This window comes from Erythrolamprus reginae, chromosome 2, assembly GCF_031021105.1.
Source record: "Erythrolamprus reginae isolate rEryReg1 chromosome 2, rEryReg1.hap1, whole genome shotgun sequence".
In the NCBI taxonomy this organism is placed as follows: domain Eukaryota; kingdom Metazoa; phylum Chordata; class Lepidosauria; order Squamata; family Dipsadidae; genus Erythrolamprus; species Erythrolamprus reginae.
The window spans coordinates 25462115-25484250 of NC_091951.1; the positions used below are offsets into that span (position 1 = coordinate 25462115).

The 22136-nt window shown below is 43.2% G+C and overlaps 1 protein-coding gene across 1 annotated transcript in view; it reads left to right on the forward strand.

The window, feature by feature from the left end:
* The first annotated feature begins 11990 nt into the window (after window positions 1-11990).
* LOC139160059 (zinc finger protein 850-like) overlaps window positions 11991-22136 on the forward strand; it is a 75172-nt gene continuing 65026 nt past the window's right edge. The window contains exons 1-2 of the mRNA XM_070737587.1: window positions 11991-12069; window positions 20124-21065. Of these exons, the coding sequence (XP_070593688.1) occupies window positions 20417-21065 (649 nt within the window). The 5' untranslated portion in view covers window positions 11991-12069; window positions 20124-20416. The remainder of the gene's footprint in view (window positions 12070-20123; window positions 21066-22136) is intronic.

A 22136-nucleotide genomic window follows, 5' to 3' on the forward strand; every position in this document is an offset into this window, starting at 1 on the left:
CAGTGTTTGGGAGAACGCCGAGAAGCGCCCAGCTGTTTCAGAAGGGGAAAGCCGGGCGGCGTTGCCCAGCGGAGCGCCATTTTTGCAATATTTTTTTTCTGGCTTGCACGCATTAATCGGTTTTACATTGTTTCCTATGGGAAACATTGTTTCGTCTTACGAACTTTTCACCAATTAAGTTCGTAAGACGAGGTATCACTGTATAACATTTTAGATCCCATTAATTAAATATAAAATCTAAAAACCCAGGCCATAAAAAGCATTCATTCCTATTCAATCAACTTTCTGTCAGCATATTCATTGGCCAGAGGCCAGGAATCTAATAGCCCAAAGCCTGGTGGCATAAATGAATCTTAAGACCCTTGCGAAAGGCAAGGAGGGTGAGGGCAGTATGAATTTGCAGGGGGATTTGATTCCAGAGGCCAGGCCCCGGGGAAGAGAAGGCTCTTTCCCTAGGACCTGTCAACCAACATTGTCTAGTTGACGGGACCTGGAGAAAGCTAACTCTGTGGGAACTGACCTGTCGCTGGGATTCATGCAGAAGGCTGTCCAATAGGTATTTTGGCCCTATGCCATGTAGGGCTTTATAGGTCATAATCAACACTTTGAATTGCATCCAGAAACCAATTGGCAGCCAATACAGTCCATGGAGTGTTGGAGAGATATGTACATGTCTGGGGAAGCCCATGACTGCTCGTGCGGCTGCATTCTGCACAATTTGCAGTTTCCAAACATTCTTCAGAGGTAGCCCCGTGTAGAGAGCATTGCAGTAGTCAAACCTCCAGGTGATAAGGGCATGAATGACTGTGAGTAAAGACTCCCTGTCCAAATAGGGCCGCAACTGGTGCACCTGGTGAACCTGGGCAAACGCCCGCTCGCCACAGCCGAAAGATGATGTTCTAAAGTCAGCTGTGGATCAAGGAGGACGCCCAAGTAGTGAACCCTCTCTGAGGGGGGTCAGAATTCCCCCCTCTAAGGTGGTGGACGGACAGGTAGACGTGACCTTGGGAGGCAGAACCCACAGCCACTCTGTATTGTCAGGGTTCAACTTGAGTCTGTTAGCACCCATCCAGACCCTAACAGCCTCCAGACAACGACACATCAGTAACCCTCACCATAGCCGACAAATGATGTTCCAAAGTCAGCTGTGGATCGAGGAGGACGCCCAAGTTGCGGACCCTCTCTGAGGGGGTCAATATCCCCCCCGCTAGGGTGGTGGATGGACAGGTAGAAGTGACCTTGGGAGGCAGAACCCACAGCCACTCCATCTTGTCAGGGTTCAGCTTGAGTCTTAGTGCCCATCCAGACCCTAACAGCCTCCAGACACCGACACATCACTTTCACTGCTTCACTGAGTGGCAATGGGGTGGAGATGTATAGCTGAGGTCCCTTCCAACTTGTTGTTGTTGTTACTATTACTATTACCAGGGGTGGGCTGCAGCCGGTAAAGTTGGAAACCCGATTCCGGTAGCGAAAATGAAGGTGCGTGCGCATCTTCAGCTGACAGGTGCTACCACCATCTTTTTAAAACATATTTTTTAAAATAAAAATTTAATTGATCTGCGCATGCCCTGGGAGTTCAGTTCAGTGGACCTCCTCAACTGCGGCCTGCTACAATGGAGGAGGTACAGGCTGAGCTATGTGAGTGGACTCTCAACCATAGTTCCCTCTAAGCTGAGCAGTGAGCAATCGCTCACTTAAAAATCATCATCAACTCAGAGTTTTCCAAACCTGCCCAGAAGCCGAGAGGGAAAGAGTGAGAGGGAAGGAGAGAGAGAGGAAGAGAGGAAGAGAGGGAAACAGATAGAAAAAAGAGAGGAAGGAAAAGAGAAAAAAAAAGAATGGGAGTAAGGAAGAGAGAAAGAAAATCAAAATCTAGTTTGAAACTAGCTCAACTATTTAAGTGGCATTTTGATATTGATAGAGTTGCCCTATTATGAGCTCACTGTTATAGACACACGGTACAGTATTTTATTTTGAAATTCTCTGAGGCAAAGCAGGGTGGGTTTTTTGTTTGTTTGTTTGTTTGCTTGCTTGCTTGCTTGCTTGCTTGCTTGCTTGCTTGCTTGCTTGCTTGCTTGCTTGCTTGTTTGTTTATTTGTTTGTTTATTTATTTATTATTTCTGTGCCGCCCCTTCCCGAAGGGACTGCCGCTCAGACACTATACTTTTCTGCCCACCCACCCCCCCAAAAAATTAGAGAGAACACTGCTCTCAACCTTCTCCTCACTCGAACTGCCCTGCACAGAAGCCTGGAGGGAGGCGGGCGGCAACTTGGAAAATCCGGGACACGGGGCTGCTTTCCTCCGTCTGCAGTCTGGGCCCTTATCCGCGGGGCGAGAAGCTCTCCTGGCGGGGCTAAAACTTGGGTGCCTGTTTCATCTTGTGCCACCTGGCCCAGCCAGAGCGAGCGGGGTGGCCATGGATTGGGAGAGGCAAGCGCTGGGGTAACTCACAAAGGGACCGCGACATGTTTCTCCTGAGCCTCCACTGGAGAAACATGTTGCGCAACCTGCAAAGCTGGTGGGTCTCTCCAGTTTGGAGCATGAAACCCGCTTTTGCCAACCTTTCCCCTCAGTGCAGCCCCCCTGTTTTGAAGCTGATGGAAAAAATTGCCCCACGGCAGGGGGAAGGCGAAGGAAGGAACCCATCTACCTACCACCACCGCCTCCGTTCAACCTGCTTCATGAGCCCAACTCACTGTCAGCAGCTTTTGGGGCGAGGACAAAAGTTTAAAGTTTCAAGTTTTATGGGATTCATATGCCGCCCCTCTCCGAAAACTCGGGGCGGCTAACAGCAATCATAGACAGTACACAATAATCATCCAATACTAAAAGCAAATTAAAAACCTTTAATATACAAAACCAATCACACATACAAACATACCATGCGTACCATTGTAACGGCCTAGGGGAAGAGGAAATCTTAATTCCCCCATGCCTGGCGGCAGAGGTGGGTTTTAAGTAGCGTACGAAAGGCAAGGAGGGTGGGGGCAATTCTAATCTCTGGGGGGAGTTGGTTCCAGAGGGCCGGGGCCACCACAGAGAAGGCTCTTCCCCTGGTTCCTGCTAAGCGACATTGTTTAGTTGATGAGACCCGGAGAAGACCCCCTCTGTGGGACCTAACTGGTCACTGGGATTCGTGCGGCAGAAGGCGGTGGTGGAGACTCCAGGCCCCCAGCCAGGCATGCCAGCAAAGGTGAGTGCTCTTCCCAGGGTGTGTCTCCCAGAGGGCCGCGGGGCAGCAGCGCCGGCACAACTTGGGGAAGGGAGGAAGGGGCTTTGGGAAGGGTTTGGTTGCGGGATTCCTGCTGGTGGAGGTCCAGACTTCGCTCCTGGCACTTCGCGCTTCATCCTCTTTCTTTCCCTGCCTCCAAAACCTGAGCTCTTCAGATCAGTTAGGAAAAGAAGGAATGAAGGATGATCGCACTTTATCTCTAGATCTGGTTTTAAGAAAAATCTTTTACTGTCTTTCTCACTGAAGTATTAAAGAGCTGCTGTGGGACAGAGATACAGAATGATGTGTGTCGAAATGAAATATTGATAGCTATTATTTATTTATTTGTTTGTACGTTCGTTCATTCATTCATTCATTCATTCATTCATTCATTCATTCATTCATTTATTTATTGTTAGAGTTGGAAGGGACCATGCGGGTCATCAAGTCCAACCCCCTGCCTAAGCAGGAACCCTATAGCATCCTAGCCAAATAGCAGTCCAATTTCCTCTTAAAAATGTCCAGATTATTGGAGTTCACAACATCCGCCGGTAGGTTGTTCCACTGGTTAATCGTTCTGACCGTCAAGAAGTTCTTCCTTATTTCCATGTTGAATCTCTCCTTGGTCAGCTTCCAGCCGTTGTTCCTCGTCCGGCCCTCCGGTGCCCTGGAGAATAAAGTGATCCCCTCCTCTCTGTGACATCCCCTCGTATACTTGTAGACTGCTATCATGTCCGCTCTGGCCCTCCTTTTCTCTAGGCTATCCATGCCCAGTTCCCTCAGTCTCTCTTCAAAAGTCGTGGTTTCTAGACCCTGATCATTTTGGTGGCTCTTTTCTGCACCTTCTCCAGAGTTTCAGTTTGTTCTTTAGAAAAAAGGTTAGAGGTTTTTTCTTTAAAAAAACGATGGCCAAGCAGCCACGTGCCCCCTGTCCCAGATTCCCGGACTGGCCTGGATGCAAAGAGCGAGAGACAGAGAGCCCCGTCTGGTCTTCCGTGCAGCTGTCTACCTTGGGTCCCACCATCTTTTGCTGGCTGTGATCTATCACATGGGGCTTTGGGTGTGTAGTCCAAGCAGCCGAGGAGAAGGGAGCTGCTTTTGCTGTTTGCCAAATGGCCTTGACCGAGGAGGGAAGGGAAGGGAAGGAGGGAAGGAAGGAAGGGAGTCTAAGGAGAAGGGCGGCATAAAAATGGAATAAATGGAATAAATAAAATAAGAAATTGAATTTGGAAGTGTTCAAAAGAGAATGGATGACAGATCGTTGATAAGATTTCTCTTTTCCTTCCTAGAATTACAATAATTGTGCTATTACAATTGTGTTAACAATATTAGTGTAGATATGTATGTATAATTAATCAACATAAGGGGCGGCATACAAATCCAATAAATAAATAAATAAATAAATAAATAAATAAATAAATAAATATGTCAAGAGATATTTTATAATTTTGTAAAATTAGATTTATTATTTATTAAAATTAGATTTATTATATCTGGAATCAGCTCCCCCCAGAGATTTGTACTGCACCCACCCTCCTCGCCTTCCACAAGAGTCTTAAGACTCACCTATGTTGCCAGGCCTGAGGCTAATAGATTTAGCCCCTCAGGCCAATAAATGTGATGCATTGTGTGATTGGATTGTATGACTAACATATAAGGGTTTTAGTTGTACTTTTTAATATATTAGATTTGTCTTGTACGCTGTGTTTTTATGCTTATTCTGTGAGCCGACCTGAGTTTTCGGAGAAGGGCAGCATACAAATCTAATTAATAAATATTTATTTATTTATCTATTTATTAGATTTGAAAGGGACTGTGCAGGTCATCAAATCCAACACCCTGCTCAATCAGGAAACCCTACACCACCCCAGTCAGATGGCAGTCCAATCTCCTCTTGAATATGTTGAAAGTTGGGGCGTTCATAACCTCTACTGGCAGGCCATTCCACTGGTTGATCTCTCTGACCATCAGGAAGTTTCTCATTTCAAGGTTGAATATTTGCTTGGTCAGCTTCCCTCCATTGTTCTTCATCTGGCCTTCTGGTGCTCTGGAAATTATTTTTATCTCTCTCTCTCTCTCTCTCTCTCTCTCTATTGGATTTGCATTCCACCCCTCTCCGGAGACTCGGGGCAGCATAGTGTGACCCCTTCTCTCTTTGGCAACCCTTCAAGTACCTGTATACTGCTATCATGTCCCCCTTGGCCCTTCTTTTCACTAGACTATCCATGCCCAGTTCCAGCAACCTCTCTTTGTATATCTTGGTTTTTAGTCTCCTTATCATTTTGGTTGTTCTTTTCTGCACCTTTTCCAGAGTTTCTATGTCTCTTTTGAAGTGTGGGGACCAGAACCGAATGCAATAATCCAAGTGTGACCAGGATAAAATACAGGAAATGGTATAACGACAGACTAGATGGATCATGAAGTCTTTTTCCGCCAATCTTCTATGTTTCTATCTGTATTTGTGTCTAGGTTTTTTTTTTACCTAGGTGGAGGACTTAACTTTTCTCGACATTGAACATCATTTTGTTAGTTTGGTCCCAAGTGTTAATCTATCTAGGTCTTTCTGTATTTTGAGCCTATCCTCTAGGGTGTTGTCTACCCCTGCCATCTTGCTGTTGTCTGCAAATTTGATTAGTTCCCCCTCTATTCCCTCATCTAGGCCATTAATGAAAATGTTGAAAAGAACAGGGCCCAGGAATGAACCCTGTGCTACTCCACTGCCTACCTCCTTCCATGTGGATTTGGAGCAATTGAGGACAACTTGTTGGGTGCGGTTTGTCAGCCAGCTGTTTATCCACCTACATGTGTTATAATCTAGCCCATTTTTTTTCTAATTTGTGGATTAGGAGACTGTGATCTAGTTTATCAAAAGTTTTACTGAAGTCCAAGTATATTAGGTCTACTGCGTTGTGTTGGTCTACTGATTTGGTTATGGTGTTGAAAAATGATATGAGATTGGTTTGGCATGATTTGTTTCTGACAAACCCATGTTGGCTGTTGGCTATTATCTTGTTTGTTTCTAGGTAGTGGCAAAGCTATTTTTTGATTATTTTTTCCAGTATTTCTATTTATTTATTTCTATTTATTTATTTATTTTGTCCAATACAAATTGAAAGTTAAAGAGGATAAAAACATGTAGTAGTAAATATCCGGGAAAGGATAGAAGAAAAGATATGAGAATAGAATACGTCAATGAAGAATAGAGGAAAAGATATATGAATGGGAGAAAAGATATATAAAATATAGGAGGGACAATTGAACAGGGGACGGAAGGCACCGTAGTGCACTTATGCTCGCCCCTTACTGACATCTAAGGAACCTGGTGAGGTCAGTCGTGGATAGTCTAAGGGGAAAATGTTGGGGGTTGACACCACGGAGTCCGGTAATGAGTTCCACGCTTCAACAGAAGCTATGTAGGATCAGGTTAACAATTCTAGAAGCCTTTTTGGCGATATTGTTGCAGTGGGCTTTGGCACTTAAATAATTTGATATTAGTATTCCAAGATCTTTTACTGAATGGAGATTGTTTATGAGATTTTGTTTATTTAGTTTGTATACAAGGTTCGGATTCTTTTTGCCGATGTGGAGGACAGAACATTTGCTAGTTGATATTTGAAGTTGCCAAGTGTTAGACCAATCTGAGACAAAGTCAAGGTCTTTTTGGAGAATAGCTGTGTTGTCTGTGGTATTGAAGAGTTTTACATTGTCGGCGAAAAGAACACAGTTGCTTGTGATATGGTCGCAGATGTCGTTGATGTAGAGAATGAAAAGAGTAGGTCCTAGTACGCTGCCTTGGGGAACGCCACTTTTAACAGGGACGAGGGTGGAAATGGCGCTTCCAATTTTGACAACTTGTCTGTTTGACAGGAATGCTGTAATCCAGCTGTGGAGGAATCCTGAGATGCCATCCATAGGATTTAGGTTTTAGGAGTAGTTTGTCATGGACCACTGAACCAAAGGCTTTGCAGAAGTCAATATAAGTTGCATCAATGGATTTTCCTTGATCTAGGCGGGTAGTCCATATGTTTTTGCAGTGAAGTAGGTTGCAGGATAATTTCCTTCTGAATCCAAATTGTTTGTTAGAGAGTAGGTTATTAGATTCTAAGTGAAGAGTAATTGATTGATTTATAATTGATTCCATGACTTTACATGAGACGCAGCATAGTGGCGATTTGTACTCATTGACCTCCCACAACTGGTCCCTTATTGTGTTTTTATTTATGTTGAGTTCAGTTCCGAGGCTGTTTTTTGCAGCTGTTTTGCAGGTTGGTTGGTGGTTTCTTTTTGTGTGAAAACTGATGCAAAATAGGCATTGAGCAGCTGTGCTTTATTTCTGTTATCCGTGATTTCTTTACCGTCTTCATTTTTTAGTGTAGCGACTGTTTCCTTGATTTACTTCTTGTTGTTTATTGTCGTTGACTTTCATTGCAAGGTATTGTTCATGTTGGGGCTTGGCTTTTGTTATTTTTTGTTGCAGATACTGGCTGTTTGTTGAAATTCTGCCTTGGTTATGTATGTGTCCTTCATTTAATTTATTAATTTACTAATTAACAAATAAACTAAATTATAAATAAATAAACTAATAAACTAATTTATTAATTGGACTTTTATCCCGCCCCTCTCCAAGGATTCGATGTATAGCTGAGTATCATCAGCATACTGATGGTAACACACCCTGTGCCCTCGGTTGACCTCATGCAGTGGTTTCATATGAATATTAAACAGTAGGCGGGAGAGGACCGATCCCTGAGGAACCCCACAAGGGAGGGATCTAGGAGTCGACCTCTGACCCAGTGCTAACACCGACTGCGACTGACCGGAGAGGTAGGAGGAGAACAACCATAAAAAGTTGCCTCCCACTCCCAATGCCTTCAACTATCCATAGAAGGATACCGTAGTCAATGGTATCGAAAGCCGCTGAGAGGTTGAGAAGCACAGGATAAACCCCTATACCAGGCATCAGTGCATCGTTCCTGCATCAGTGCAATCAAAGCAGTTTCTGTGCTGTAGCCAGGCCTGAACCTTGACTGTTGAGGCTTCATCCAAAAACTGTTGAAGCTGGAGCAATACCACCTTTCGACAACTTTCCCCATAAAGGGAAGGTTGGAGACCGAACGATGGTTATTGAATACAGCTGGATCCAGGGAAAGCTTGAGGAGGGGGCACACAAGTGCCTCCTTGTAGGGAGCCGGAAAGGACCCCTCCCCCAAGGAACGTTGACAATCTCCTGGACCCAGCTGTATGTCACCTCCCTGCTGGCCGAGATCAGCCAGGAGGGACATGGGACCAACAAACAGGTGGCAGACCTCACAGCTCTCATGGCCTTGTCCATCAGGTGTTACCAAGTCAAACTACTCCCACACAACGGAACTAAGGCAGGGCTGTGTCACCTCCACTGACTCGTTGTCAACCAACACTGCATTCCAGTTGGAGTCAAAGTCCGTCCGGATCTGGGTGATTTTATCTGTGAAAAACGTATTAAAATCCTCAGCAATACACTGCAAAGGTTTGTCAAACCCCTCCCCTGTTTAAGGAGAGATCGAATCACCCTAAACAGGGCGGCTGGGCAGGATTCCGCAGATATAACCAGGGTGACTTGATATGCGCATCTTGTTGCCTTGAGCGCCACTTAGTAAGTCTTAATATAAGCACTTACTTTTTTTTATATATAAAACTTTATTGATTTTCATAAAAAAACACACAAACATACAAACATTTAAACACATAGTAGGGGTTACAATTGCCCCTCTCTTCTTAGAAGTTAATTTTTAATACAGAAAAAGAATATATTCTTAATTCATTCATATTAATATAGATGAAAATAAGAATTTTGTTTAAACATTCTAGTAACATAAAATTAAGTTAATTAAAAAAAATTATAAAGTCATTTTAATATATTCATACATTTCTCATAACATTCTTTTTTTTTCTTTTTATCTATCCACTTATAAACTTTATTTCAAAGTATAAAATTGAGATTCTTCTTGGTCATTCAGCCTTCTTGTCATCATATCCATCTCTGCACAGTCTAATTTTTTTTTTACTACATCTTCTTTTATGGGGATATTTTCCCCCTTCCAATTTTGTGCATAAACTATCCTAGCCGCTGTTAAAATATGTACAACTAAATAAAAAAATATCTTTTTTATATTTCCGCTTAGTTATGCCTAACAAATAAAATTCTGGGGGTTTTTTCTATTTCTTGTAGTGCAATCTGTTTTAACATTTTTTCTATCATTTTCCAATATGTCTTAACTTTATTGATTACCATTGATGGTAATAAGAACCTATTTCCTTTTTGCATTTCCAGCACTTTGGGGATATATTTGGGAACATTTTGGCAATTCTATTTGGTGGGAGATGCTACCTATAAAACATCTTAATTTGGTTTTCTTTTAAAGAAACTGATTTTGTCATTTTCCAATTTGTAATCCATACTTTCTCCCATGTTTCTACGTCGATTTCTCTGCCAATATTTTTACACCAATTTATCATATTATCTTTGAGAGTCAAATCTATATTTTTGTATTCCATCACATATTTATATGCTTTCCCTATTAATTTTTTTATTTGCAGTTAATAAACTACCTAAAAAGTTTTTACTCTTATTAAATATATATATTTTACTATCTTTTTGAAATTTTGACTGTATCTGTATATATATAAATATCTGTATATATATATATATATATGTAAGAGCCAGGGTGGCGCATCAGGTAGAGTGCTGTACTGCAGGCCACTGAAGCTGACTGTAGATCTGCAGGTCAGCGGTTCAAATCTCATCACTGGCTCAAGGTTGACTCAGCCTTCCATCCTTCCGAGGTGGGTAAAATGAGGACCCGGATTGTGGGGGCAATATGCTGGCTCTGTTAACAAGTGCTATTGCTAACATGTTGTAAGCCACCCTGAGTCTAAGGAGAAGGGCGGCATTAAATAAACAAACAATATATATATATGCTAAGGAGGGAGCGAGTCACTCTAAACAGGGCGGCTGGATGGTTTTATGCAGATGCAATCAGGGTGACATGATACGCGCATCTTGTTTATTTATTTATTGTATGTTGCCCTGAGCTCCACTTAGTAAGTCTTAATATAAGCACTTACAAGTGCTCGGTTAGATTTGGATTTACTTCTCCTCCAACACTTCTCTGACACCTCTTCTGGCATTTCATCCCCCTCAGTGAACCAAGGAGATCTCCAGAGTCTACTGCCACAAAGTGGTTGCAACGGCGCAATTTGTTCAAGATCCTGCGCCACTGCCGTTTTTAAGCCTCTTTATTATTATTATCATCATTATTCAAGTGTTCTGAGAGGAATACCATGTTGGGAGTGTGCCTCCGCTTTTACTGCCCTCTCTAAGTGGTTTACAGAATCATATTTCCCCCAAAAATCTGGTTTCTCATTTTACCCACCTCAAAAGGATGGAAGGCTAAGTCAATCTTGAGCCATGGTGAGATTTGAACTGCTGAACTACAGCTAACAGTTAGCTGAAGTAGCCTGCTGTGGTGCACTTTAACCACTGCTCCACCCTGGCTCATACACTTCTCTACTACTCTACTCACAATGCAATACCTTATTCCACGATACTTGAAAGTTTGAGCTCAGATAGCCTAGAAGTTTGTCACCTTTGATATGACCTTAAATGTAATTCATAAAATCTGTCAATGATTTCTTCACCTTCAACCGCAACAATACACAAGCACACAATCGATTCAAATACAAACTGCTCCAAATATGACTGCAGAAAATACGACTTCAGTAACAGAGTGATCAGTGCCTGGAATTATTATTATTAATAGTAATATTAATGTTGTTGTTGTTATTATTATTTATTAGATTTGTATGCCGCCCCTCTCCGAAGACTCAGGGCGGCTCACAACAATAGTAAAATACCATAATAGTAAGACAAATCTAATATTGAAATACACACACACACACACACACACACACACATAAAACCCCAATAGTTAAAAAAAAACATACAACACATACGTACCAATCATAAAATATAAGAGCCTGGGGGAAGTGTCTCAGTTCCCCCATGCCTGGCGATATAGGTGGGTCTTGAGTAATTTGCGAAAGACAAGGAGGGTGGGGGCTGTTCTGATCTCCGGGGGGGGGGAGATGATTCCAGAGGGCCGGGGCCACTACCTGATTCTGTGTTTCTTTCCCAAACCCCAAAAACTTTAACCTTAGACTGTCTACAGTTGACTTCAACCCTTTCATAAGCGCACCATCGTTCCTGCCATGTCCTATGGTCCAAATTTACCTATACCTATTTTGCTTTAGTTTATGTTTATACCTGTCATCGTGTACATGTTTTGACAAATAAATAAAATAAAAATATTTCCTTCAAAAAATAATTTTAGGGGGAAATAATTCCCCATTCTACCCCTTTTTTTGTATGTTGGTCTTGTATATATGTATATTTTGTCTGTTGGTTTGTTTTAAATTCAATAAAAATATATATTTTTTAAAAAAACATAAAATTAGGGCTCAGGACATATCTAATCTTGGTAAGCTAAGTAGCATCACATTTGACTGTTTCACTAGGCTCACTTGCAAAGGTCAGTTGCTAGAAGTGAAAAACGATGTGACAGCATTTATACAGTGAAAGCATCTTGCAAACGCCTTAGAAATAGGACAAGAGCGTTTTTCTGCTGCTATCAAGAGATGGCTGTCAGATATGCAACATCTGTGCCTGAAACGTCATAATAGAGGAGTTAAAACCATAGAGTACTGAATTGCTAGAGAAGAAACGCAAGGAACTTCCTCTTCTGGAAGAGACGTTGGAGGAAGGTGTCCTGTAGAGCGGCTTTTGTGCTCTTTCGAGGATCGAAGCAGCAGCTGGATGGTGAGTTGAGAGTAGGTGGGAGGAGAGTCTGGGAGCAAGTCGGGCTGTTTGTTTTTCCTCCACGGCCTGGAAGCAGAAAAGCAACTGGGCTGAAGCGTGTGACCTGCTGCTGCTGCTGCTGCTGCTGCTGCTGCTGCTGCTGCTGCTGCTGCTGCTGCTGCTGCTGCTGCTGCTGCTGCTGCTGCTGCTGCTGCTGCTGCTGCTGCTGCGGGTTCCTCTCCTGCCCATATTTAAACCCACTGGTGCTGCACGCTGTGAAACTGGTGGCTGCAATTTTCTGCTGGTGGGAAGACTGAAAAAAGTCTCTTTCAAGTTAAGGTTGATTCTTTGGGAATGGCTTCCCTCCAGAGGTTGTGGTGCTCCATCACGGGGGGGGGGGGGGGGTTCTGACAGAGCTGGAAAGGACCTTGCAAGCCTTTTTTTTTTTTTAATTCGGACACCCTTCTCAAGCAGGAGAACCAATATCATTTCAGACAATTGGTTAATTGTTCTCAGTATCAGGAAAATTCTCCTAAATTGTAGGCTGCTCCTTCTGGTGCATTGCAAAATAAATTGAATCCCTTCCTCTTGACCCCTCAACAATTGGAACATTGCTATCAGGTCACCCCTAGTCCTTCCTTTCACTAAAGTAGACATACTCCATTCCTGTAACCCTTCTTCATATTTTTTAGCTTTCAGCCCCGTATTGTCTTCTCTGCACTCTTTATAGTGTCTCTAAACTTTTTTTAAAAAAAATATGGCAATGAAAACTAGTTGCAGTAATCCAAGTGTGATTTTACCAAAGCATTAAACTAACACTTCACATATGATCTTCATTCTAGCCCTCTGTTAAGGTAGCCTAGGATTGCGTTAGCTTTTGTGGCTTCTGCATTACACTGTTGGCTCCTTTTAGTTGATTGTTCACTAAGTAGGACTTCAAGATCCTACCACAGTGCTATTGAATTACTGCTATTGAGCTAGGTCTGAACCTTGCCATTCGGTTTTTATTGGCTAAGTGTACAACCTATTTTTCCCCTCTATTTAATTTCCTTTTGTTGGATAGGCCCAGTGTTCAAATCTATAGAAATTCTTTTGTATCTTGAGTTTTTCTTAAGGGGCGTTGGCTATTCCTGTCAGCTTAGTGTTGTCTGCAAATTTGATGAGTTCCCCTTCTAGTCATTCATTGAAATTGTTTATTAAGATATTGAAGAATATTGGAGTAAGATCGAACCTTGGAGTACTTCACTGCTTACTTTCCTCTTTATTTGTTTGTTTATTTGTTTATTATTTAATTTGACTTCTATGCCGCCCAACCCCGAAGGAGTCAGGGCGGTTTACCACAATATAAAATACAAAAACAAAATCAAAAGAAGCAAAAAAATTACAAACTCTAAAACCCTAATTAAAACGCATACACTTGGCCGTGCTAGTTTTTAATTCAAGGTCCCCAGTCCTGCTGGCAAAGCCAGGCCATTGTTGCCTTATGGAAAGCCAGTAGGATGGGAGCAGTATGGAAATGGGGGGGGAGTTAATTCCATAGAGCCTGGGCGGCAACAGAGAAGGCCCTCCCCAGTGGCCCTGTCAACCTGCATCACTTAGTCGACATGCCTGGAGGAGGCCAACTCTAATTGGCCTGTGGGAGATATGCGGCAAGAGACAGTCTCGTAGATAGTCTGGCCCTGAGCCATATAGGGCATTATAAGTAATAACCAACACCTTGAACACCAAAGGTGTTGGATGAAGATGGTGCGTGAATATTGCCTATCTGGACTTCAGCAAAGCCTTTGATACGGTTCCACATAATGAGCTGATAGATAAATTAGTGAAGATTGGATTTAATCCCTGGATAGTTCAGTGGATTTGCAGCTGACTGAAGCATAGACATCAGAGAGTTATTGTTAATGGTGAGCAGAGACAGGTTACAAGCGGTGTGCCACAAGGATCTGTTCTGGGTCCTATTCTTTTTAATATGTTTGTGAGTGACATGGGGGAAGGTTTCGTAGGGGAGGTTTGCCTATTTGCTGATGACTCTAAAGTGTGCAATAGGGTTGATATTCCTGGAGGCTTCTGTAATATGGTAAATGATTTAGCTTTACTAGATAAATGGGCAAAGCAATGGAAACTGCAGTTTAATGTTTCCAAATGTAAAATAATGCACTTGGGGAAAATGAATCCTCAATCTGAGTATTGTATGGGCAGTTCTGTGTTAGCAAAAACTTCAGAAGAGAAGGATTTAGGGGTAGTGATTTCTGACAGTCTCAAAATGGGTGAACAGTGCAGTCAGGCGGTAGGGAAAGCAAGTAGGATGCTTGGTTGCATAGCTAGAGGTATAAGAAGCAGGAAGAGGGAGATTATGATCCCGCTATATAGAGTGCTGGTGAGACCACATTTGGAATACTGTGTTCAGTTCTGGAGACTTCACCTACAAAAAGATATTGACAAAATTGAACGGGTCCAAAGACGGGCTACAAGAATGGTGGAAGGTCTTAAACATAAAACGTATCGGGAAAGACTTAATGAACTCAATCTGTATAGTCTGGAGGACAGAAGGAAAAGGGGGGACATGATCGAAACATTTAAATATGTTAAAGGGTTAAATAAGGTCCAGGAGGGAAGTGTTTTAATAGGAAAGTGAACACAAGAACAAGGGGACACAATCTGAAGTTAGTTGGGGGAAAGATCAAAAGCAACGTGAGAAAATATTATTTCACTGAAAGAGTAGTAGATCCTTGGAACAAACTTCCAGCAGACATGGTTGATAAATCCACAGTAACAGAATGTAAACATGCCTGGGATAAACATATATCCATCCTAAGATAAAATACAGAAAATTATTATTATTATTATTATTATTATTATTATTATTATTATTATTATTATTATTATTATTAACTGCATACCCAGCTACTTTTGCCACTGAGCTTGGCTAGAAATTTGGCTGTCAGCGCTTCCTCAGGCAGCCCTCAAAAGTTTCTTTCCCCTACCTCCAGAGGTGGGTCAGTGGACACAACACCAGGAACGTGATGGAGCTACACATCCAGGGGTGGGCTACTGCCCGAATGGGGGGAAACGCAGTGGGGTAGCAAAAATGGAGCTCCACCCCAGAGCACCCAATTTGCACTGAAGGATGTTGAAATAAAATGCAGGGCATCCTTACCGGTACTGGAGTCTAGCAGCTCTGTGTGTCTGTCGGCTGGTCTCTTTAGGGGAAAAAAATATACAGCTTGAAAATACAGAAACTCTTCTCGTGAGGGCAAGGAATTAACAACTTCTCGCAGTGAGAAGAGTTTCTGTACCATGCAAGGTTTTTTTCTGTAAAGAGACCAGCTGAGAGACACACAGAGCTGCCAAACTCCAGTACCGTTAAGACACCTGTCTCTCACCCCACCCCTGCGCTGCTCTGTTCCGCCCTCCCTGCCGCCCCCAAATTGGGTCCCACCACAAGACGGGCCCTTGTCTTACTTTCGGGGAAGCACAGTATCTACAATTATATAATCTATCCCCAGCACTTCAATATATATTTGATGATAGTCCTTTGCATTGCTAAGAATGCTTGATTGACCCAATTAACCCCTGCTGTTCTGTTCGGGGCGTATGTGACCCGAAGCCAAGTTTGAGTCCCTGTAAAAAATTTCCCCTGCATATCTGAAACTTGAAATTTCATGACTTTTCATCATTTCAGGGGTTCTCTCTATGAGAATTTTTTTTTGGGGGGGGGGGGTTCTTTCTTGCTGAAAAACAAAAAGTCACACTTCTTCTGTTCCCAGGTCACCCTGACCCAGACTGAAAACTTTTCATTTGAAGTGCTTATGTTTGGTCAATTTGAAAACTTTTTTCACTTGGAAAGTAGTCTGAACATTTCTGCACACAATGATATGAAAATTGAAATGAAAAAAAGTAATTCTTATTGGTTTATTTTGCTGATAGAATGCATGCCCCCCCGTTTTTGTGAAATATTTTTCAATTTATGGATAGTTTTGCTTGCAAAATGTGTTCAATTTTACTAAAGTTGGTGTGGGATTGGTAGTTTGAACATTTCTGAATATAAGAAAAATATAAATGAACTGAAAGAAATGCTTCTTATTGGTTGTTTACAATCATAAATAAGCCCTCCCCCCCCCCTTGGCTGCTTGCAAACATTTTCACTTTATATTTACGTAGGCTTCAAATCCGAAATATTTTTAATATCTTATGCATTCATTTACTCATTTTAACATGGCTGATCATCATAACAATATTTGTGGGGGTAGGGGGGGATTTTTTTCTGGGGGGAAAAAAAGTCACGTTTACTCTTTTCAGGTCATATAGACCCGGACCAAAATGATTTTTTTTAGGTACTTGAATTTGGTCTTTTTGAAAACTTTTTTACTGGAAAACTAGTTTGAACATTTATGAACATAATGATATGAAAGTTGAACTGAAAAAATTGAGGCTTATATTTTTATTTTGATCAAAAAGCCCCTCCCCCATTGTCAATTAATTTTTTTTGTCAATTTATATTTTTTTAGGCTACAAATCTCTAAGGAATATTCCCCCAAAAGTTTTGATATACTAAATTGAACAATCCTAAACCTAAGAAAAATAGAAATGAACTGAAAAAAATGATTCTTATTGATTTATTTTTGCCACAAAAGGGCCACCCCCCTCTCAGGCCTTGCTGTGTGCCATTATTTTCACTTTTTATATATATTTGGCTAGAAATATTTGGAATATCCTTTGAAAAGCAAGCATATTGTAGCCAGACAACTAATGGTATGAAAGAAATCCATTTTACTAAAACCAAGTATGTAAGTTTGAAATTAACAGCATAATTTTTATATCAATTGAAATAGGCCGGGAGAGACTTTCATTTGCAAAATAAATGAATATGCATCAATTTTTCCAGTTCAAGTTTCATATCATTATGTTCAGAAATGTTCAAGCTACCAGTCCCACACCAATTTAGTAAAATACAATGCATTTTGCAGGCAAAATTATCAATAAACCTAAAATAAATTTACAAAAACGGTGGGGGGAGGCACATTTATGTGCAAAATAAACCAATAAGCATTAATTTATTCAGTTCAATTTTCATTCCATTGTGTGCAGAAATGTTCAAACTTGTTTCCAGGTGAAAAAAAGCTTTCAAAAAGACCAAATATAAGTACCTAAATGATCAATTTGCAGTCCGGGTCAAATAGACCCGGGAACATAAGATATGGGGTTTTTTTTGAACTGAATAGCAGGGTTCTATGAATCATAAATAATGTAAGCAATTAGTATTAGGGTATATTTGCTTCTTCATTGTAATATATACAGTGGTACCTCGAGATACGAGTTTAATTCGTTCAGGACCTGGGCTATTAAGTCGAGCAACTCTTATCTCGAACAACTTTTCCCCATAGGAATTAATGTAAATAATTTTAATTGGTTCCAGCCCTCAAAAAACTCACAAAGTTAGTCTAAATTATGCAGAAAGACATGTTTTTAATGAAGAAATGTACATGTACATATAAATGAATAATGAAGTTTCTTTCACTTAACTTGTAAACTTTCTTAAACTTTTAAATTTACATATGTTCAACTTCTCTGCCACCCAATCCTGTAGAACAGAGGTCCCCAACCCTTTTTGCACCAGGGACCGGCTTTAAGCGATCAAGAGAGGAATGGGTGAATGAATGGACAGAGGGTGGGAAGGAAGGAAAGAAAGAGGGAAGGGACAGGAACAGAGGAAGGAAGCAAGGAAACTTATGAAAGGGGAGAGTAAGAGAGGAATGAGTGAAGGGAGGGAGGGAGGGAAGAAGGTGGGAAGGAGAAAGAAAAGAAGAAATAGAGGAAGGGAAGGTTAAAGAGAGAAAGAAAAAGAGCAAGAAAGAAAGAAAGAAAGGGGGAAGGGACAGGAACAGAGGAAGGAAGCAAGGAAACTTATGAAAGGGGAGAGTAAGAGAGGAATGAGTGAAGGGAGGGAGGGAGGGAAGAAGGTGGGAAGGAGAAAGAAAAGAAGAAATAGAGGAAGGGAAGGTAAAAGAGAGAAAGAAAAAGAGCAAGAAAGAAAGAAAGAAAGAAAGAAAGGCAACTTCAAAGAAAGGCTCACTGAGCATCTCTCACTCTCTCTCTCTCTCTTTCTATCCCTCTCTCTCTCTCCCCCCTCTCTCTTTCTCTTTCTCTCCCCCTCCTGGACTCCCGGATCGCTTGCTTCTCCGGCCAGCAAGCCGGCTGCCCGGAAAAGCATCGCGCCTTTTCAATGCCCTTCCCTGTGCTTCGGAAGCCGCCGAATACCGTCAGAGGGGCGCGTCAGCGGCTTCCGAAGCACAGGGAAGGGCTTAAGCCGCCGCCTTTTCCCTTCCCCGTGGGAGCAAACATGCTTTGCACCTTCCTAACTCCCTCCCCCCCAGCCAAACCCCCAAAGCATGTTTGCTGCCACACGATTTAGCCAGGACAGGAGCGAAGCAACGTGGAGGATTGGGGAGCTGAAACAGGGCGGTTTCAGCTTTCCAATCCTTCACGTTACTTCGCCGCTAAATCGTGTGGCAGCGAACATGCTTTGGGGGTTTGGCTGGGGGGGAGAAGTAGCACCTTCCTAACTCCCTCCCCCCCAGCCAAACCCCCAAAGCATGTTTGCTGCCACACGATTTAGCCAGGACAGAAGCGAAGTAACGTGGAGGATTGGGGAGCTGAAACCGGGCGGTTTCAGCTTTCCAATCCTTCACATTACTTCGTCGCTAACTCCTGAGGCGCGGAAGTTCGCCTTTGGCGTTTGGCTTCAGAAGCGGCGCGGCTGTTTTAAAAGGTCGCTGCCGGGCTGGGGGCCTTTCCAGAACCTCCCCAACCCCCAACCCGGGTTTGGTGGGGGGCTAGGAAGCCCCCCAGGCCGGCAGCGACCTTTTAAAACAGCCGCGCCGCTTCCGAGCTAACTCCTGAGGCGCGGAAGTTCGCCTTTGGCGTTTGGCTTCAGAAGCGGCGCGGCTGTTTTAAAAGGTCGCTGCCGGCCTGGGGGGCTTTCCAGACCCCCCCCAACCCCCAACCCGGGTTCGGTGGGGGGCTAGGAAACCCCCCAGGCCGGCAGCGACCTTTTAAAACAGCCACGCCGCTTCCGAGCTAACTCCTGAGGTGCGGAAGTTCACCTTTGGCGTTTGGCTTCAGAAGCGGCGTGGCTGTTTTAAAAGGTCGCTGCCGGCCTGGGGGGCTTTCCAGAACCCCCCCAACCCCCAACCCGGGTTCGGTGGGGGGCTAGGAAGCCCCCTAGCCCGGCAGCGACCTTTTAAAACAGCCGCGCCGCTTCCGAGCTAACTCCTGAGGCGCGGAAGTTCGCCTTTGGTGTTTGGCTTCAGAAGCGGCGCGGCTGTTTTAAAAGGTCGCTGCCGGGCTGGGGGGCTTCCTAGCCCCCCACCGAACCCGGGTTGGGGGTTGGGGATTCTGGAAAGCCCCCCAGGCCAGCAGCAACCTTTTAAAACAGCCGCGCCGCTTCTGAAGCCAAACGCCAAAGGCGAACTTCCGCGCCTCAGGAGTTAGCTCGGAAGCGGCGCGGCTGTTTTAAAAGGTCGCTGCCGGGCTGGGGGGCTTCCTATCTCCCTGCTAGCCCACTCGGAATGTGAAATTCAAAACAGCGTTCGGATCCCCCCACCCCCAGCAGAAGCCAAGGACCCCCAGAGTGGGGCGGCAGGGGAGGCGACCGCCTCTCCACTCACCAAGTGCCGGGATACGAGCTGAGAAGAGCCGGGCTGGCTTACTTTCCTTCCTTTCCGCGCTGATGCAGAGCCACTCGAACAAAGCGTCACGCCCCCCTGACGCATTTGGCGGCAAAAGAGCCCAGCGTCGCTTCGGAAGCCGCCGAAAGCATCAGAGGGGCGTGACGCTTTGTTCGAGTGGCTCTGCATCAGCGCGGGAAGGAAGGAAAGTAAGCCAGCCCGGCTCTTCTCGGCTCGTATTGCGGATTTGAGCTCGGGAGACGAACAAAAATGTCTCTCCCCTCCCAGCTCTTATCTCGAGTAGCTCGTAAGTAGAGCAGCTCGTATGTCGGGGTTCCACTGTACTTTTTCCCACACATCATCTCTATTTTATAAACAATTAAAGTTCTACTTTTCTTTGAATCTCAGAGACAAAGAGGATGGCAATAAGAACACTTGGGACAATTGTAAATAACAAGCAACATTGAAAAGGAAAGAAAATCAAGCAAAAAAAAAAAATCAAAATATTTTCCATTTCTTTCAGAAAACCATACAATTCTCTTCCAGCAGCTGTTAGAGAAGAGAGAGAAAAGCAAACAGGAATGCAGGCGTCTCCTTGGGAGGAAGAAAATGACTTGAATGAAAGCATCACTAAACAAGGCTCGCAAACAAGAGAAAACATTTAAATGTACTGACATTTAAATTCTGTCACAATTTCAGTCATGAAACACCAGAGTGTTCCTACAGGAGAGAAACCCTTTGAATGTCCTGAATGTGGAAAAGGTTTTAGTGGTAAATCCAACCTGGTACAACACCAGAGGACTCACACAGGAGAGAAACCCTTTGAATGTCCTGAGTGTGGGAAAAGTTTTAGTCAGAATTCCAGCCTGGTGCAACACCAGAGGACTCACACAGGAGAGAAGCCCTTTGAATGTCCTGACTGTGGGAAATGTTTCAGTCAGAATTCCAACCTTGTGCAACACCAGAGGACTCACACAGGAGAGAAACCCCTTGAATGTCCTGACTGTGGGAAATGTTTTAGCGATCATTTCAACCTGGTGCAACACCAGAGGATTCATACAGGAGAGAAACCCTTTGAATGTCCTGACTGTGGGAAAAGTTTTAGACATAATTCCACCCTCGTTACACACCAGAGGATTCACACAGGCGAGAAACCCTTTGAATGTCCTGACTGTGAGAAAAGTTTTAGTCAGAATTCCGGCCTGATGAAACACCAGAGGACTCACACAGGAGAGAAACCCTTTGAATGCCCTGACTGTGGGAAAGGTTTTAGTCAGAATTTTGACCTGGTGAGACATCAAAGGACTCATACAGGAGAGAAACCCTTTGAATGCCCTGACTGTGGGAAATGTTTTAATAATAATTCCCATCTCGTGATACACCAGAGGACTCACACAGGAGAGCAACCCTTTGAATGTACTCACTGTGGGAAAGGTTTTAGTCATAGTTCCAGCCTGGTGAGACACCAAAGGACTCACACAGGAGAGAAACCCTTTGAATGTCCTGACTGTGGGAAAAGTTTTAGTCAGAATTCCCACCTGGTGAGTCATCAAAGGACTCATACAGGAGAGAAACCCTTTGAATGTCCTGATTGTGGTAAGGGTTTCAGTCGTAATTCCCATCTCGTGATACACCAGAGGACTCACACAGGGGAGAAACACTTTTAATGTCCTGATTGTTGAAAAGCTTTTAGTCATTATTCCAGCCTGGTGAAACACCAGAGGACTCATACAGGAGAGAATGAACCTCCTCATTGTGGGAAAGGTTTCAGTCATAATTCACATGTCTTGATACAGCAGAGATGTTAAAAAAATTATGAAGGGATTAAAAATTATCTCCTGGAAACTACTGGTGAAAAGAAAGTGGAAATGAAGTTGGCATATAAAGATTATACAGAATACATAATGAGGGGGAAAGAAGATGAAGAAAAAGAAAACCAGGGATGAAAAGGAAACAGAAAACAAAGAACAGACTGATAACAACATTGGAATTGATAGCGACAAGAAAAATGAAAAGAGAATTGAAAATAATAAACAGACTGATGATTACATTGGCATTTACAGTGATATTAAAAGAGCAAGAGGGGATAATTGAGTTCAGTGGAAGCAATGTAAAAATAAGAGGGGTAATAGGGAGAAGAAATTAGGAAAAGGTAAGTATAGATCAGTGTTTCCCAACCTTTTTTGAGCCACGGCACATTATTCATATTTTCAAAATCCTGGGGAACACTGAACGGGGGGTGCGCGGGGGGGCTAAAGAAAAGTTTGGACAAAAAAAATATCTCTTCCTCCATTTCACTCTATTTCTCCCTCCCTCTTTCTCTCCCTTCCTTCCCTTCTTTCTCTCTCTCCATCCCTCTTTCTTTCTTCCTCTCTTTTTTGCTCTCTTTCTCTCTCCCTCCTTCCCTCCCTCTATGTCTTT